The following is a 19,505-nucleotide window of genomic DNA, read 5'->3' as shown; positions in this document are numbered from 1 at the left end:
AGCGTTTTTCTTTTATGAGGAGGGGATGAGTTTGCGTTTAGGATTCGGTAAATTGTTAAATGTAGGGATTCACATCCTTCCATCAATCACTTCGAAGGAGTTACAGTTCTGCATTATTCCTCAAAGGATATTGAGCGTACAAATAGCACGAAATTACAGTGACAGGTTTTCTATTGCGCCGAAAAAGAAAAAGAACAGGTCAGTATGAAGGTTTCAGGGTGGAAATCCTCTCAGCTGGGTTCAAATTTTGCCATGTTAATACTATATAAACCAGGTGACCTACTTAGCCGTGGTCAGATTCATGTCCCATCAAATTTGTAGCAAATTCAACTAACTGCCTTTGGTGGAGGCTTCATGTCATTAAAAGTGACAACAGAAAGCCGCAAGCACTGAAAGGTTGCAGCAAGAATAGTAAGTGAGAGTATATAGAAGAGCAGATGTCGTTTAATTGCCCCCCCCCCCCCCCCCCCACCACACTTTTTTGTCAACATACTTAGAAAGCACTCAATATAGATCTTGAGAAAGTGCACCCCGTGATTGCAGGGTTGTAAGATTGCATTGCTTTCTTTTACCCTACATTAGCAGGTTACTAATACCCTACCTGGGATTCCGACCTCCATGTAAACAGACCCTTTAAAATCATAGGCGTATCGATGGGGCCACATATTTTTCACCATTTGTTGTGGGTTTTTAATTGATAAGTGCGTTAATAATGCATCAGACAATTTCAGCTGAGCCCATCCTCCGACCTCTCAGGCTAACGTCCAGTCTTACGCTAAACCTCATAATGGCCAATTTGCCAATGGGCTATTGCATTCAAATACACTCCTTCCCCTCCCCCTCCAGGTTGAGGAGCAATGAAATTCCTCAGGGTTAGTTAAGGAATTCTCCAGGGATAGAGGAAGGAGGTCTTTAGGTGTGATTAAAATAGTCACACTATTTTTGTAAAAAAAATGCCTTTTCAAGAAATTCGTCATGGTTAGGCCCATTGATAAAGCTTTTAATAAGGAAGTCTTCATGGGTGAATGCAATGTTATAGACCTCCTTAGCTTGTATGTTTTGTTTTCCCAATGGAGGTCCCAGGGGAACTTGGCCCTTTTTCTCTTCATAAATTATGCATAGATAATTTATGCGGGTGAATAAATTGTAATTTGAAAGAAACAATTCTCTAGAGTATTATCACATGACTTGTATTGGAAAACAAAACATACTAGATTAAAAGAGGTCTATTGAATTCTTCAGAGGTAAAAAGAAAAGGTAAGTCCTCAACAGGGCAGGGGGGGGGGGGGGGGAGGTTGCAGATATTAAAATTTAATGCAGTAACCAAACAATATTAAAATTATACCCTCCAGACTTTTTAAGTTAGTTGTCAGATTTTGAATTGGTGACTTGAGAGGGTGGTATGGGGTGGCAGCTGGGAGTTAGGATGGAATGGCAGTTTGGGATAGGGTTAAATGGCCTGGGTGATTGATAAATTTAGTTAATAAAACGTGGATTATATCTTTTTTAAACAGGGAAAAGAACTCTTAAACTTGCTACTAATTGCAATATTTTAAATTTCAGAAAGACCACACAGTCAGGCAACAGAAATAAAGTAAGTAGAGGAATACTGAATTTTTCATAGAGGTGGGCTACAACAGCAAAAGTAACTGGCCATAGAGGCTTTTTTTATGCATTTGAGAGTTTGCTTTAATTGGGCAAAGTAATCTCTATATCTTTAACACCCATTTTTTTTAATTGTGGGGACATTTTTATAGTAAATTTATGTCTGTGTCTGTTATAGTAGCCTTTTTTCCAGTTAATTGTTTTGTTGCAGCTTTCACTAAGGCAGTCACAAGTCTTTCAACTAGATCCCTTGAGAGGAAAAGATGCCTCTGAGATCTTTGACAGTGGCAGACAACAAGCTATCTCCGGTGCAATTCTTCGGGGCATTACTGACATTCTTAATGGTCCTGAACTGGATTCCAGCCTGAGGGATTGGCAACTAGAGATAACACGGGTAAGTTAATTGACATACGTACCCAATTTGTTTCCAGGAAGAAAGACTCAGTCAAGCAAGACAAAAAGAGGAAATATTCTTTTTAATGTCTTGCTAGAAACAAAGTAGACCTTTCCCGTACACCTTTGAATAATAAGCAACAACATGAGGCTCCAGTTGACAATACAAAGTACATCGTTTTGTATGAAAGTGCCCACCCAGTCCTTGACCTTATTAAGTACGGTATGTGTTCCCACTGAACTGGAATTCAGGGACTACTTTGGTCTACAACATTAAAAATTGTCAAACATTTACAATTCTCACTGTCAAACAAGTGCATGAGGCTGCTTTCTGCAATACAGTTGGTTTTTAAGGCAAACATTTCTCTGCAAGATGGTATACAATAAAAATATTTTTAGTTGCTGCCTAGATTTTGAAAGCACAAAAAAAACTGAAAAGAGAAGAAAGTGTGATCAATAGGAAAGGCACAAGGCAAAAGGACAAAGTGGGGGACGGGTAGCGCTAGCCTGCATTGCAGCCGGCCCACACACTCGTCTTATAAACCACAGTTTAGAGCATCTGCAACGAAGGCAAGGGATAGGGAGAGGAAGAAAAAACTCAAATCAATGATAGCAACACTTCCATCTGTTTTTTGGCTTGTCTTCCCTGACCATGCCTGCTTCCCTATCTTGTGGCTCTTGAATCCTACTATGGCCTGTGCTCCTGCCACCGCAGGCTTTATTAGGTAGGGAGTTTTAGCATCGACATCTACGGCAGTGAAAACATGACTTTTAAAATGAATTAGTGTTTTTCAAACTTCATCACGTTTATTCCAATTCACTGAAAACTACTAAATGTTGGCAACTTTCCCTGGAGATGATTTCTTGGGGACCACACTCAAGTTTAGAAAGAGAAAGAAAATTTCGTCGTCACTTGTTTATGTCCTCCATAAAACGTGAAAAAAACGTGGCATTTTCATGTGGTTGTCGTGCCGCAATGGCAAAGAAATGTACAAAAAAGCGTGATGCACGTGCAAACTTGTTTTTTTGCTTAATAAACCTATTGCTGTTTTGACATTCTTGTTGCCGTCACTGTTGTTGTTGCTAAAACTCCCTGGTGAGAGAGCTATTTTGTTGACTAAATTCTTTCCTTTTCAAGGTGAGAGTGACCCCAGATCTTGGGTATGCAACAATATACTGGGCAGTTTCAGGTGAATCAAAAGGTGATGTTGAAACTGTTCAAAGCCTTTTGGATGAAAACACAAATTACATAAGGTATGTATTTTTACCCCGAAGCTTTGAATTGAGGGATTTTAACGAAATTTGCATTCATCTCATTACTCTCCTAGCTTCATAGCAATACGACCTCAAGTTGGAGAAAGTCAATGTGTTGAGCAAAGCTTCATGTTTATAAGAAAACATCATCATAAAGTTCTATGGTTATTTTGAGCCTTCAAATTGTCACCTTGTTCCCACACTGTCATAGAAAAACTTTGGTCTCACTTTTCTCTCACTACTGGTCAGTCTGAGTGCAAAATACACTGGCCTTTATTTTATTTTATTATATAGACACGAGTGTTTTACTGGAAAATATACCACTCGTAAAATTCATAAAAACTACATCTGGGACCCGAGTGGTTTATTTTCCATAATCTCACACGTGAGTTTATCGATGACCTAATTTTGGTCATTTCCCTCTATTATTTTATGTCTTCTTGTCTATATAATAAAAAGAACATTACACGGTGGCTTGAAGATATGAATTTTATTTTCTCGTGGCAAAAACAATATTTTACTCACTCGCTGCGCTCGTTCGTAAAATATTGTTTTGCCACTCAAAAATAAAATTCATATCTTTGGGCCACCATGTATTAAATATCCTCTATATAATAACTGGCTGGAACATTGCACACAGTAATGTTTGTTGGGATTGGTAAAATCAGTGTCATGTTTCCACCTGGCGGCTTGTGAGGTGAACTTTAACGTAGCCTGGATAACAGGCATTCAGATAGTGGGGATGGCGCAAAGACAGGCGCTGCACTCCACTTAACTCCTAGAACAAGCTAGAACAGGCGTTATTTCTGCCTTCCTCAGCCAAGCAAAGGCAAGGGTGAAGAGAGCACTGAGCACTTTGTTTTGATTGTTGTTCGCCCCAAAAAAGCAAGAAATAGCACCTGTTCTGTAGACTTACGCTATGTGACAAGGCAGACGATTCATTGTCTTTTTGAACAAAAGATAACCTCAATTTGTACAACTATGTTTGTTTTTAGGAGGCTTCTTCCTGCTTACTCTTCCTTAGCCCGCTTTCCCCAGCTCATTTTCACTAAAGACAACAGTGCAGAGTATAAAGCAGAAATGGAGCATCTCCTTAATAAGGCCAAGCTGAGTGATACAGGTTTTGGTGGAGAATGAGGATGAAACCAAGAAAAGCTGATGAGTCAAGATGGATGTCATTCAAGAATTCTGGTTGTCTACCATCAACAGTTTTTTAGGAACTTTGATCTTAAGACATGTATCAGCATGGAAAGGAATCAGTGCAGTTTATATTCAATGGCCTTGATGTTTCCCTTACAAACTCGAACATGCACTTTGAGAGAGTTCTACTTGTTTTGAATACAGTCAAATACCACCTTAATAGACATCTTTAATCACCAGATAGTTGCACTGCCAGCCGGCGCTGAACCAAATCTGAAGTCTGGCCTTAGATATACAAAGGTTGATGATGGCCTATGGTTCTATTGCTGTGTGATACAGCCCTCCTAAAGACTATGTACATGTTGTTTCCTTGGAGTCATACTTGGTGTCCGGAATATAAGAGATTTAATCATTATTTCGAGGGTCATTCTCCGGGGGGGGGGGGGGGGGGAATTTACTTCCTTATACGAGGCTAATGGGGAGTTACTAATAGAGTTACTAGAATGGGGTCGCACATTTTTAGATTTTCTGGGGTAGACAGTTCTTCAGTTAGCAAACGTACCAGAATGTTTGTACTGAAGATGAAAAGTAAAGTGTTCTTCATTCAATCTCAAAATTGGTAAATAAACTTTACTTGCAAGTTTACAAAAAATAAATAGGATGAAAACAAAAGTTACATGCAAACTTCTAAGTAAAGCTTATTTCTACAGTTATTAATTTACCTATAACACAGCAATATACTAAAAATATGTACTTTTAATAATCCAGATTTTTTTAAACTTAAACTACAACATTGAACTACTATCAGTCTGTATTTTTTAAATTTTGTTTCTTTGTTTTTTGCTATGGAATGCACTCCTTTAACATTTGCAATTTGATACTAACCAATAAGTAATAATTATTACTACGTGTACATGTGTAGACAAGTTTATAAAACCTGCTTATAGCTAATGGTTCCTGAGTAAGGTGATATCTGAGCTACATTAAGTACCAAAGGAAAAAAAAAATTGGATTGCTGAGTGCGAGCTCAGGGCATGCCACGACAGGAGGTACCAGGGTGCAAAGAATAATCATTTTTACAGCTTGCCATTTAGGCAAACTGAAGCTAACATTTACTAGCCCAGACATCATTTCAAGCTTTTTGACAAGCAGAATTGATTTCACAGTTCTTCTGTTATTCGAATTCTTCAAAAAACATCACTTGCCTGTCGGGCATGTTAAAAACAGAATTCACTAGTCCAATAGCAAAATCCACTAGCCCCGGGATATCGGACACGACTTTCTTTGCACGCTGGGTACTTGTAGGACACTTGAGCAACAGCAGTTCTTACATTGTATTGAGGAAAGTAAAGCTGTCATTCACCACTTTACAGGGCCGAGTTAACTTTTGCAAAGACTTTTGGGACTGTTACTGGGGACAGTGAAAACAAAGTGGCCAATAGCTGAATTGCATGTCCCCAGTAACTTAACCCTTTAAGTGCCAATAGTGACCAAAAACAATTTTCTCCTAATAATATCCATACATTGTCAAGAGATAAAGTTATTAGAATTAATAAAATGATCACCAAAGGGAAAATGCCTTGATCTTTTATCAAATTCTCTCAAGTAATTCTTAAAGGAAATGTATGGAGTTCAGTTTGGAGAATTTGTATGTGGATATTGGGGCTTAAAGGGTTAACCTGCCCCAGAGGTCTTTGCGAAATTTAAATCAACCCAGACCGTTTCCTTCTTGTTTTTAAAGTGGCGAATGTGTCAAGTAAAAGTGGTACACAAACATGGCAAAATTATTTCAGGGATATGAAAAATGTTCACAGTACAGGTGGAGAGGCATTCAGCAACAGGTGTCACCTGTCAATCAAGAGAGCAGCAGATATCCTTCCAGAATCTGTTTACTATGGTTTTATGGTTTTTACTCAAACGTTTTTGGTGACAAAGAGGATCTTCCATATGGACCGTCTTGTTTATGTGATAACAAAATGTCTTTTCAGTTGGGGGCTGAGTGCAAATTCTTTTTTCATACTACTTTCAAATTTACGATAGAATAGATTTTCTGTATGGACTGTCTTGGTCGTGAGAGAGCCACAGATGTCTTTTGAGTTGGATGTTGGTTATAAACTTTTTTCCGCATTCTTTACAGATAAACTTTTCATCACCTACATGCTGACGGATGTGGCGTCTGAGTCCTTCCAGCTGTTCGTATGTCTTAGGGCACCACTGACACCTGGAGAGAAATGAAAATGGCACTGAATTTGTGTCAAATCCTGATCAAATACCAGATTGTTTTAAGCTCAGCTTCTCTTGGGTTATGTTCACCAGAGCGAAAAGCTATCTGGCATATTATGAACACCTATCTAATAAATGGCTCTTCACTTTCGAGATCAGTGCAGTGCAGCTTCGCTCCGTTACAGAAATTGCACCAAAATCAGGGGCGGATCCAGGATTTTTTTTAGGAGGGGGTGCACTCGTCTCTTGTTCTACTTCAACACCAATAAACCACATAGTTTTTTTTTGCAGAATACCAGTTGTATTAGAAAACCGCAGGTCATCTCAGGGGGGGGGGGGGGTGCGCACCCCCTGCACCCTCCCCCTAGATCCGCCCCTGAAAATAGCCGTTCTTATGTGTGAACAGAAGACCTATCAGGCATGGTTTTTGTGCCAACACAAAAGCAACCTGGTAAAGCATGGAGCCTTAAATTTAAGGCAAAGAGACAAATCATAAAACTGTTGCAATCACCTTTGCAGAATACAAATCAATATTATGCAAATTGAGAATGCCATGCGGAACTTGATAAATACACATTTCTCTGCCTACATCTTTTGAGTTTTTTAAACACTTAGACAAACACGTACATGTATCAACAACTTACTCATAAGGCTTCTTCTTGGCTTGTTTGTGTATGTGCATGTGTCGCTTTAGGTAAACTGCATTGATAAACTCCTTGGAACACAAATCACATGTAACAACTGATTCCCGAGAATGCAACAGTCTGTGTGCTTTCAAGTTATCTCGTCGCGTGAAAGCAGAACCACAGTCTTCACACTCAAAGTTCTTTTCATTCTTGTGACCTGCCATGTGGCGCTTGAGATCTGCACTTTTGACAAATGCTCGGTCACACTCTGTACATTTATGCCGTTTGTCCCCTAGATAACAACCAGAGACCAATATTAATTAGATATTTCAGAAATTGACAAAGAACCTTGGACTGAACCATAATATCAACATAAACTAGTAGTAATCTCACATTAGGAAGTGTGTTTGAGCTTTTTTAGGTTTACTGTCAAATGTGACATTATTTCCTAATAAATTGATGCTGCAAAATGCTTCCTGTGCGAAAAAAATTAAAAAGTCTCACCCGGCTGGAGTCAAACCCGAGACCTTCGACGTGTAAGGGCAACGCATTATCCATTGCACAATGCAACCAAAGTGTATGTCAAATTAATTGTATTTAACATTTTTGTGCCTATGAGATACATTATTCAAGATGGCGCAGAAAATGCAGACGCACAACGAAATGAGTACCACAAAAGGTCACCCTTGAGTACCACAGGAATCTCAACTGAGTACCACAGGAATCCCAAGATTATGTGTTGTGTTTTTCTAACGTCAAACACAACAAACCAAAGTCAGAATTAAACTGTCCCCGCTTGATATTCAGGCTCACTACTCACCAATATGGTACTTGATGTGAGATTTGATGCAGCCCTTAGTGCGGAACTCTTTGCCACAGTATTCACACTTGTACTGTTTGACCTGCACATGAATAGCCTTATGGATGTTGAGTTCCCCAGCAGTTCTAAATCCCTTTTGACATTCCTACATCAACAGTAATAAAAATAAGAATACGAAATAAATAATGATATCTAATGATACTAATAATGATGATAAAAACTAAAATTATCTTTGAGGGATAAAGAAAGAAAATTACATTGTTAGTAATGATTCAAATGGAAAATAATGAGGTTAAGAATCCCAACTGGAAGGAAATGGACTAGTTGCATGGTATGATTATAATTTTGGGGGAAAAAATCAAGGCCTTTTCAAGGACCAAAATCATTAATTTTTTTTCAAGGATGTTTTTTCCCTGTAATTTAACATAGAATGACATTGATATTTAACATACAATGATTTTGGTGCTGTTTTGCAGACCAAATTAACCAGAAGTTAATTTCCATCTGTTCACAGGCTAGGAAAGCTGTTGTTATTTACATTCAGTTTTGCACTAACAATGGAAAATTCATTTCAAGGTGGGGCAGACATTGAGTCAGGTCCTTAGCCACATCCACCACTGGCAGAGCAAAACAGACTTGAAAAAAACTGCCTCTAGTGTTTTATGACCATAACTAGTAATAGTTGATACTACAGCTGCCCCCGTTCTTTTCGCCTCTGGGCGAAATCCCTCTGGGAGCAATAAAGGATTACCTGGCAGATAAATGGCCTGGAATCTTGATGGCTTGTTTGGTGACGTCTTAGATCATTGTTGGTAAAGAACTTTTTATTACATTTGTCACATCCATAGCGTCTGACCTTTGCAGCCTCTTTAAATAGAACATTATTTTGAAAACAAAATTATTAATTATTTTGAACAAGCTAATTAAAAATGTTGCATGAACATCATCCAACATGGGTGACCAAATAGTCAAACAATGTTTGCTGAAACACTGAACAACTTCACTCTGACAACAGTCTGGCCAGGGATGAATAATAACAGTGTATGAGTGTTAAAGAAGAATCTGAGCATGAGGACTAACACCCTGTAAAATTGAAACAGCTGTGCAGTAGTTGTTGGAAAAAAAGCTTACTTTTTGGTAAATTGAGGGGTACATGTAGTGCTCCCTAACAACAATGCCTTGATGTGCATTCTAGTGGCTAGACAAGAGTTTAAAACATGAAGATGGGTGATAACAAACAATATTGTATAAGGGTTTTTGTGATATACAGAATAATCAAGATAAGGTAGTATACACTTTATACTGAAATTATTACTCTGATTATTCTGGACCACACAAAAACCAAACCTAGAATTGTTTTATTACACATTGTTTTGAAGAAAATAATGACAAACACCAAGTGGAACAGAACACAGTTTGACATTGCTCTTGGAAATCAAACATAAACATTGTGCAAGAACCTACAGAAAAGTCAGTTATCTGTTAGTAGATAACTAAACTAACCTCTAATAACTGTAAGCAATAGTGAGTAAAATAACATAATAATAACAGCATTTTATCAGACCAACCTGGTTTCTTTACAGTCTTTTGTGGCCAGTTGTTGACAGGCTCCTCTTGTGAACCCTCTCCAATGTCCAGCCTTCTTTCAGCTAAAATCATAATCTCAGGCTCTGCCCCGGTCTGCGTCATGACCTCTCTGATTCGTACAATCTTCTTGGTTGTATTTATTTTAGGTCGTTCCTCATAGCTGTCTGCCTGCACAGTACCGGCTACTTCTGCACTGGACATTCCTGCTGGCAATTCTCCTGCAAAGGACTGTAAGTCTGTTAAGCCTGGATTCTGCATGACTTGTGATGTCTGTACTGTGATGGACTGAGATACATTGTCAATGGGTACATTCTCCCCTGTCACAACAGATTGTGCTATGACTATGTTCTGAGAAACTTGGGTGAGTGCACCAAATGATTGATCTGTTGGCAGCGCATCTTGTGACACACCTGGCGCCATGGTGCAACTGTTGGTATTAGCTGGGATCAAACCACCTGTAGAAACCACCACTTGTGCTGAATTTTGTTGATACTCACTTTGTGCAGGATTTGTTTGAAAGTTTGCTAGTTCCATAGCTTTTTCAATGACTCCGCTGCTGGAAGATGAAGAATCCTGAGGAACAACACTTAGAGTGACAGGCTGAGTAAAGAACAACGCATTTGCAAATGGCATTGACGAGGCACCTGCTGTAGAAACAGATGGAATCTCACCGGTAGCAGTCACACCAGGTGACCCTAAAAAAAACACCAGGGCAGGTTGAGTTCCACCAGATGAAACATGTGGGGGCACAAATGGTCCTTGAGTCACATTTTCATGGGAATCGAGATTCAAAAGCATGGGCCCCTGTGTTGCAGAGCTTTGTACAGGTTCAGTACCTTGTGGTCTGTCTGTACATGTAGAATTCTTCCAATTACTTGTTTCGTCTTCCAGGTCTGATGACTGGTCCACCACAGCGATGACTTCAACCTCTTCACTTTCCAATTCAATTGGTTCACTTTCTTTTTCTTTTGTTCCTCTGAAGAAAAAAAAACACACGTATCTCTGATATTATTTTCCCATCACCCATCATATCAAGTTTAAGATTCTAATTCTTATCAATTTAAGATTCTAATTCTTATCAATTTTAAGATTCTAATTATTATTCTTATCAATTTATGGACTGGCACCATCCTATCTTAGTGATTTGATACAAGTGAAGCACAAGAGTTCACACGCATTATGCTAGAACAAAAGCCTATTATTAGAAGTTCCACAGGAGATAATGCGCCCTATACTCGGTGGCAGGTATTTTTACTTTTGCCACACTGGCTTCATGGAACAGCCTACCTGGGAACTTTTGTAATGTCACAACACTTGCTGTTTTTAAAAACAAACTTAAGATGTTTTTGTTTAGGTCTGCATTTTAAAAATTACTTCCTATTTAATAATGTTTTTAATATATATATTTTTATTTTGTTAAGCGCTATTGATCAGCATAATTATGTAAATAGCCCTATATAAGCTATTAAATTATCATTTAAGATCATTACATTTGCAACTCTTTATGGAAATATTAAGTAAAAAATATGCATTTAAAAAAATATAGTGGTATAAAATTCTGTACATCTGAAGCTATCAAAAAGTCGCAAACAAGTGCATGTGTGATTGACTCACATTGTACATGATATGAAATCAATAAATTAATGAGCATTATTTAAAAAACTCGACAACCTAGACTGATTCTCAATTTCCTTTGTGTCCTGGCCTTAATTATTCATGATCAGGAAAACTTGATAATAAATGACAGTCGAACTTCCCGTAAGCGACCACCCAAAATGCAAAGACTGAGTGGTTGCTTGCAGGAGGTGGTCATTTACAAGAATCAAACCCCAATGGGTCTCTTCCAAGAAGAGGTCCAAGCACATCTACTTTATGGAAGATAATTTATTGCATGCAATGTTTAAGTTAGGATAAGTGTAGTTCTATGTTGTCACTAAAGTTCTTTGTATATTCTAAGTAACATAGTGCACACAGTGAAAATAGAGATCAGAGAATGCGTCAAGTGGTCGTTTACAAGAGGTTAAAAACAATGGAAAATATTAACCATAACGCCCAAAAGCTGGTCGTGGTCGCTTACAGGAGGTGGTCATTTACTAGAGGTTCCAACTGTAAGGCTTTGACTGGGAAAATTGTGGTGTTTTGGACTGGCGGTTGCTTATGGGAGGTGGTCTTATGAGAAGTGGTCACACATGGAGGTTCAACTGTATTAAGGTTATGAAACAATGGAAACTGAGAATCAAACTCTAACATTACTTTCATTTTGACCTACAGGATATACTGATCCAAACTTACATGTTAGAATAATTGTGAAAGGTCTCTGATACTGTTACTCCTTCTGATTTATCCTATAAAAAAATATTGAAGAGAAAACTGTGATTTCTTCTTGAAAAAGCTAACAGGTTGCAGCTCGTTACTGTAAATCTTAGTTCTAACTGAACAATGAGACATGCATAGCAGGCATGAAGCTAAGGGAGAAAATTAGCCAACTGAGGTATCCATTCAGCCAGATGATTCAAGGGCCTTCAGTGTCAGTATCTGATGTCAGAGAGGCTATGGAGGTGGATGTCCGAGGGGAGGGGGGGATCTCCTCTAAAACTTTTAAGTGGCTTTTGATGCCCACTGGTGCAATCCTAGCCTATGAAAACAGCTGACATTTTGCAATGCCACCACTGGTTCCCTCACGAAATGATGTCTGAGTAACAAGCACAGAAATTCCATACTGATGAGGCATCACTACCCAGATCTGGGTAGTGCTTCTGTTGTTTGGAGCAAATTTCTCATACGGCACGACCAATCAGAAGCAAGTACTACCCTGATCTGAGTAGTGACGTGTTATCAGTACGGAATTTCTTTGCCTGTTCCTCAGACATGATTTTGCGGGGAAACTGGTGGTGGCGTTGCAAAATGTCAACTGTTTACTCAGGCTAGTGCAATCCAAGGCCTCTCTTGTGAGGGGAGATCAAACAGATTTTATACACTAATGTTAACAAATAGTGGATAGAGCATTCAAATAGTGTAGCATGAAAACAATCAGTTTAAATATTTTGAGATTTCTCAAATGAAATTGAAATAGTTAGACTTGCAAAAAAGCAGAATGTCACCAAAATTCACAATTTAAACATTTCTTTTTTGTGAAGGGTATTTCACAGTCAAGAAGCCTGTCTTAAATGGTCAAATGCCACGGAGGTTGCCCGGGGGGAATTGAGCGGCGCGTATATATGTCACACAATAAAATATAAAAAAGGGGGCGCGTTTCTTGCTCCAAAATATCCATGTAGAATATTTCAACACACGTACAACAAACCAAATTTATTTGAAACACAATAAGTCCGATTATTAATGCACTAAACTTAGCCATCAGGCAAAAAGGCAAACATTAAGTTATTTTGTATCATTACAAAGCACTCACTTTATCGTTAGATGTCGCTGTCCACGACTTAGCAAAACTGCACCCGATCTGTTTTGCGTCCACAGTTGAATTTTCGGATGATCTAGAGAAAGAAGACATGTCTTTGAAAAATTATGTTACACTACAACAAACTGTTGAAGAGAAGTCAATCATATATAAAAGCCCATAAACATATCCAAGGAACGAAGACCATGCACGAGGGATACATGCGCAAGAAACGTTGCTGCCTGTACTCCTGCAGATAAGATAAGATAAAGCGTCTGTACCTTTCAGTTTCCTCCATCATTATTTTTCCAAAAACTTCACATAGAGCTCATGATTTCGTCCCCTCACTCTAATTTTCGCGTTTTCACAGGCTGAGGAACGAAAAAAACAAGGCGTCTTCACCGCACCAAAGAAAGATATCCCAGAATGCCTTGTTACTCACAACGTGCCACCTTCCCACAACACCTTGCACACCGCAGGATTCCGCGCAGATCTGTGGTTTAAGATCTGTGGCGCCTCTGCGGCGCCAAATACAGCTGTTTAGGTCTCTTGATATATGATTATCCTGTAGTGACCTGTAGTCCTGTAAAAATATTAGGACTCCTGGTTAAGCTCATTCACGAGCAAAAAAAAAAAATTCACTCGAAATGAAAGAGAGCGGACGAAATCATGAACATAGGGCATCCATCATGGCTCTGATCGGCTTCTGGCTTCTGGCCAAGGCTTTTGATTCGGTTCCTTGGCCTGCCTGGAGGATTAAATGGCCTTTTTATACTAAGGACATATTATCCGTCTGGACGAACTTGGGCAAACCTTTTGTGGTTCATCTGGCACCAGAAGAACCATCGGTAGTGCGTCGTTCAGGGCGTGATTCGTCCAGACGCATGCATAATGCGTCTTGTACCCGTCACATAACCAGACGAAGGTTTGTCCAAGTTCGTCCAGACGGATAATGCGACTGTATGTAGTATGAAAACGGCCATGGACGGATAATGCGTCCTCTCATAAAAATGGCCAATGACAATCACCCCATTAATCTCGTACCCAGTTCTCCCACGGCCAAGGGAAAGGGAGATCTCACTTTTCAGCGTAAGACAGAGTGAAATCTGGGTACGAGATTATCGCCCCATGTAAGGAAATCCAAGGTAGTCTTTCGGGCGCGATCCATTCAACCAAAATTTCCGGAAATTTCAGTCCAAAACTCAATGGATCGGTTTGGTCCAACCGGAAAAGTTTCGAAAAAACGGGTCCACCTTTTGAGGTGGACCACTTTTCCCGGTCGGACCGGTTGCAATTTTGGTTGAATGGATCGCGCCCTTGGATTCTGGATCCACATAGAGATTACGCAATCCAAGTACTGTACTCAGTCGGGATTCATTTCTCAGTTGACTGGCTTAGATTCGGGATCCCAATCCTTAGTGGGATCTGCATTATTTCATTTGGGCTGTATTCCAGATTCCAAAGCTCAGGATTCCAGATTCCACAAGCAAAAATACATGGGAGGAACTTATTTTACAGGTATATACGTCTTTCAGTGATATAGATCAGAATCATATCATATTCGTCATGCATGCGCGTGGAGTGAAAAAACGTCACAGTCCATTTTGGGCAGATTGGGGGCGCTTTCCATTTGACAAACACTCCGATTTGAAATTTCGGAAAATCTACGTGACCAATGCAACGGTACATTCCGGTCGCACATACCCGACCCAAGCCACCGCGCGTCTGGTTATTGCTCTTGTAAGCAGGATACAAAAGAGCGGTACTGGGGACAACAATTTTGTGAAATAGAAAGGGACATTTCGGTCCGACCGACCGAGATAACCTGACCGGTCAAAGTGGACCACCTTGAAGGGTGGTCCCAAATATTCCGGTCGGACCGAATCGAAATGTTCTGTTCCATTTGATTTCTAACCGAAATTTCCGGAATTTTGGGCTGAGCGCCCTGGGGGTCTAGGGGCATGCACAGCTTCCCAAGGAAGATGATCAAATTTTGGGTCCTCGGGAATGCTGTTTGAAGTGTAGCGGCGGGCAACTCAAAGTGTTTTGTTCCGAAATTCAAAAGAGGCTTTCGATCTAGTACCCTGAGAAAACAGCCTACATTTGGCGACGCTATCACTGGCTTCCCCCCAAATGACGTCTGACAAAAGAGCGCAGAAATTCCACACTGATGACACGTCGCTACCCGGATCTGGGTAGCGCTTCTGAATGGTAGTGCTTCTGCCGCGCATAACTTTTAGGAATAGACTGGCTTGACAGTTCTGATTAATAGTGAAACTCCCAGAGTGGTCTTCCCAACCATTTTTAATGAATGTTAAGCACCCTAATGGGAAAACTGATCAATGTGTGAATCCGGCCCACGTCCCGGTCTCTGTTAGAGGATAAGAGCAGTCAGACAGGTTAACTCCTTGCATTACAGCACCCTTAAAAACGCCACGTTATTGATGTCCTTTAAGAAACCACTGAGGTTTTCACGGGTCACTATGCTCAACAACTAAGCTCTCAACATTGGGAGTGTATACAGTACATTTCCATGATCAAGGCTTAAAAAAATGCTAACAAACATTGAAACGCACTCTTTTAAAATCTTTGACTGTTTTATTGTTGATTTAAATGGATCTTATAAGTAATACACTGAGAGATACTGGACTTGCTAATTTAAAAAACAATGTATAAATTCTAGACATTCTGGTTTATCCAAACAAATAAGTTTTTAAACTTATTTGTCTACTGTCTTATAACTACAAAGCACGGAACCTACAGCAAAGCAGTTCTCCCAGACGAGCTAAGTCGACAGAAATCTCATTGAGTATAATCACCGTGCGCTATACCTTTGCGAGTGCGACAAATTATTTGACAAGTTTTTGACATCTTTGTTTACAAAACCGCCTTCCTCGTCTCTGAAATGTAATCAAATAAGGTCTTCATTCAAGTTACGAAGGACCGACAATTTTGCTCGGCACTAAACAAAAGCCCATTTTCGTATAGAAAAGTCGAGAATTACTGCTGTTTTTGTTGGTATGCCGCCAAGCCGAGTCATGCTTGGACCAACCTTGCTCCAGGGTCTTGTCGTTTTCCAATATAGCGTTTCTGCCTCAGCCATAAAAAAGAAAAGACCCCGAGGACGAGGTTGAAAGAACGCCTAACGTTGGCAAAAACCTGCCAAAAGTTTAACAATGAGTAGGAAAACTGTAACAAATGACCTTCGAGGAATGGGCTTTGTCGCTGTCTTCGCAGACTGTCCTCACAATGGAGTGCTCGAACCATACTTATATCAACTAACAGCAAACATGCATAAAACAACACTGAAAAAAAAACACGAATCCTCGTGGTTGATGGTCTTAATATCGCTTAACGTAAATCATTATCCAGGTTGTTCATACGCCTCATTCCTGCAAAACAATACCAAAAAATATTCAAAAGTTTGAAAGATAAACATAGCTTTAGCAACGTGAAAGACAGCCTTTTCATAAGTGATGTGTTTGAGATGGGCTCTCCTCAGTCCTCGTAATATTCTACGCAGCCGTTTTCTTGTGTCGTCACACAACGCTCCTCCCCATACGGTTGCGTAGGAGACTACACTCAGGTTTTATAGCCTATTCTCTCATTATTGACATCAAGTCACGCATCGTCAAGCATCAGACTATCAACCTAGTTCCCAGCATCCTCTCTTTCTAACCCTAGTGACGAGGTTCCGGAGCACTAAAATTCGCTATTTTCACATAGACCATAATGCACCCTGTTTACCCTTTAGAATTTTGCATAACCATCGTTTTCAATTTCTCCTGCGTAATACAGTCGTCCCAAGAGAAATCGAAGACAATTGTTACGCACGGTTTTTTTTTGGTTGGGGGGGAGGGGGGTAAACAAGGTGCATTATGAAAAAATGATTAATTAGTAGTATTTTCGGCTAATAAGCACGTGTTCCAGCACATAAAGCTTCTGTACATTACTTTCCTTTGACGTGGCAGTACACGCTAGGGAAGGCAGAGCCGAGAATGACACAAGGAATGACACAAGACAAACAAAGGTCACATTGTTTGGTGTTTGGAGAGGAGGAGAGTGGAGGAATGTTGAAACTCCCACCTTAACTTTATTGCACTGTTCCTTGACTTATCGCACTTATCACTTCAGTGCTATGGTAACACTAAGATAGCGTTAAGTTAATTTGAGTCGGATGCGCACACTTGAACAGGTCAGGTCAGACACTGAGCAAGTTTGCTCATCTACATTGCTTTCATTTTGGTGCTTGTATGTGGTCAGCACCTGTCTACGGCTAGTGGTACTTCGACTGTAATTGTCCAGAAGGATAGGGTGATATGCTACTGACTTGTCTTAAAATAAAGTTGTTGTTGTTGTTACTAAGTTTCTCATAACTTTGGTACCAAATAAGATAGCTTCGTTATCCGATTTAATCAGGACCTAACACTGGCCCGTAAAAAAGGCGTCCCTTATCACCTCACCGATCGGTAGTATTAAAGGCAGATTGTGTACGGTGTAATTAATTCTAGAAGAGGTAGAAATTTAGCACCAGACAGCTCAGAAAAAATTCTGAGCTCCAACTGAGATTCCAACGCACGACCCTCCGAGCTCTAGTTCGGATGCACTAACCACTAACCGACTGGAGGCGTGATAGCGAGCAGAGTCGAAATTTAATTATAATTACTCGAGTCATCAGACTGTATCGGAGACTCGCTTACATACCGTTACGTCCATCCCTTCCAACACGCTTGAACTCTCGCAGAGAAGCTGTCTTTTCAGGGTTATTACGGAACTCCTTGTCTAGCAAGTCCCCTTGATGTCTGGCCTGTCCTATTCTGTACATCATATCGTTTGCCGTTTGCGCATCCAAACTACGGACGAATAAGGACTAATGGAAATGTTTGCTTTATAGACCGGATATATATATATTTATTCAAGGTAAAGTCCCGAGGAGGCAGGGTACTCAACAGGGTTTCATGCGTGGAGGCTCCGCCCCGAGGTCCAACTCCTTATCCTTTTATATACCCTTTTGTGCAGAAAAGGTATCCCTTTCGTATACCTTCTATTGACAAATGGTACGTACGTCTTTCACATACCTAGTGTAGAACTTTGTATCCCTTTTAACTGCTGTAAAATTTAATGCACTTTCTTTTAAACATGAATAAATCAAGAAAACACTGAAAGTTTTCTCGACTTTTTCACAGCCATAAAATGCATGTGTTAGTCCTTTTGGGCCCTTTTTCTGACAGAAATGGCAGTTTTCCCTACTCTTTCATATAATTTAACTAGTGAAATTTCTACCCTTTCATATAGCTGAAATCTGAAAAAAGGTGCCCCTTTAGGGTGGAGCCTTCCCGTATAGGCTTTTAGGGGGTATCCCCTGGGGGTAAATTTAGTTTCAGCGATCAGAACTAAGTGTCACAAACTTACGCAGGTCCTTTCTTCCTTGGCGGTAGCTTCATGGGCTTTCCATTCAGAACATGAAGAACATTTTTCACATATTCATCAACGAGTCCTTTGGGGACTCCCGTCTCTTCTCGAGCAGCCACCCACATTAATGTCCTCTGTATCATGGCACTTTTGGCACTCTCTTTAGCCTCACTTGGAGCAAACATCATCTGCGCTTCCAGGCTGACAAGTTCAGCTTCGATTACGGCTTGAGTCTGTCAATCAAAAACGAATTTTAGGATAAAATTGCTCATCAGAGACACACTAGAAACAAGTGAGAAGCCAGACTTTCACCAAGTCCATCAATTTAAGTGTTGTAATTTCTATTTTACGCGTTTTTTCCTTTGTAAATCTCTATCTGTTACTTTATTATTTTTTTCACGTAACATTTACATAACTATGTATCAGCTAGGAATTGGAGGAATAAATAAAATAAAATTAATTAAATTAAGTCCATCGCCACCATTGTTTTCCCCGCGAAAAGACGTTTGAGGAACGAGAGGAAAATTTTTATACTGATGACGTCGTGCTTCTGATTGGTTGACGCAAATTTCCCTCGCGGCACTACCAATCAGAAGAACTACCCAGATCTGGGTAGTGACGCGTCATCACTATGGAATTTCTCTGCTCGTTTCTTAGACGTCATTTCCCGGGAAAACCAGTACTGGCATCGCAAAATGTTGGCTGCTTTCTCAGGCTACTGATACGCGCGCACTGATTGGCTGAGAGGAGTGTTTGCATGAGAGTATGTAAGCATGGTTGTGACGTGAGATGTTTTGCTTTTCGCGCGCTAATCACGCCAGCACGAATTTGAAAAAGTTTTAGTGAACAAAACTCGACAAGATTACTTTATTTACTCATTCCTTCGTCGGCTGAAACTTGAAAAATCTTTACAAACAAGCTGTGTCAGCTTTTTTTCGCTTAAGCTGACATTTTAAGCGAGAAAAATCCGTATTTCAGGGACCGCGGAGGGGGAGGGGCTGGTAGGGCCGCGGCCCCACCACTTTTTTGCGTCCCCGCCCCCACGTTTTGC

At 40.0% G+C, this 19,505-nt stretch overlaps 3 protein-coding genes across 4 annotated transcripts in view; 1 reads left to right on the top strand and 2 right to left on the bottom strand.

The window, feature by feature from the left end:
* LOC140927674 (uncharacterized) overlaps positions 1–19,505 on the bottom strand; it is an 82,106-nt gene that overhangs the window by 59,536 nt on the left and 3,065 nt on the right. The window contains exons 4-6 of one of the 2 annotated variants that reach the window (XR_012164571.1): positions 18,455–18,687; positions 17,747–17,895; positions 16,305–16,434 (exon numbers count right to left, since the gene is read on the bottom strand). Coding sequence is in view for 1 of the 2 variants with exons in the window: in XM_073377352.1 (XP_073233453.1) it covers positions 16,394–16,434; positions 17,747–17,895; positions 18,455–18,687 (423 nt within the window). In the remaining variant the exon portion in view is untranslated. Of the gene's footprint in view, positions 1–15,618; positions 16,435–17,746; positions 17,896–18,454; positions 18,688–19,505 lie in introns of those variants that run through there. The other variant, XM_073377352.1, reaches the window with a different exon arrangement.
* Positions 11–4,819, top strand: LOC140926602 (ribosome-binding factor A-like). Its single transcript, XM_073376327.1, has 5 exons — positions 11–198; positions 1,564–1,594; positions 1,817–1,999; positions 3,137–3,252; positions 4,248–4,819. The coding sequence occupies exons 1-5, from the start codon at positions 26–28 to the stop codon at positions 4,387–4,389; spliced, it is 645 nt and encodes a 214-aa protein (XP_073232428.1). The 5' UTR covers positions 11–25; the 3' UTR covers positions 4,390–4,819.
* On the bottom strand, positions 5,204–13,461 carry LOC140927666 (uncharacterized). Its single transcript, XM_073377344.1, has 8 exons — positions 13,324–13,461; positions 13,058–13,139; positions 11,941–11,993; positions 9,630–10,624; positions 8,813–8,928; positions 8,062–8,206; positions 7,260–7,533; positions 5,204–6,613 (listed from the first exon to the last, which is right to left on the bottom strand). Exons 1-8 carry the CDS (start codon positions 13,341–13,343, stop codon positions 6,424–6,426), a joined length of 1,875 nt encoding a protein of 624 aa, XP_073233445.1. The 5' UTR covers positions 13,344–13,461; the 3' UTR covers positions 5,204–6,423.

Source organism: Porites lutea, chromosome 2, assembly GCF_958299795.1.
Source record: "Porites lutea chromosome 2, jaPorLute2.1, whole genome shotgun sequence".
Lineage (NCBI taxonomy): Eukaryota > Metazoa > Cnidaria > Anthozoa > Scleractinia > Poritidae > Porites > Porites lutea.
This window is presented reverse-complemented; position numbering and strand designations above follow the sequence as displayed.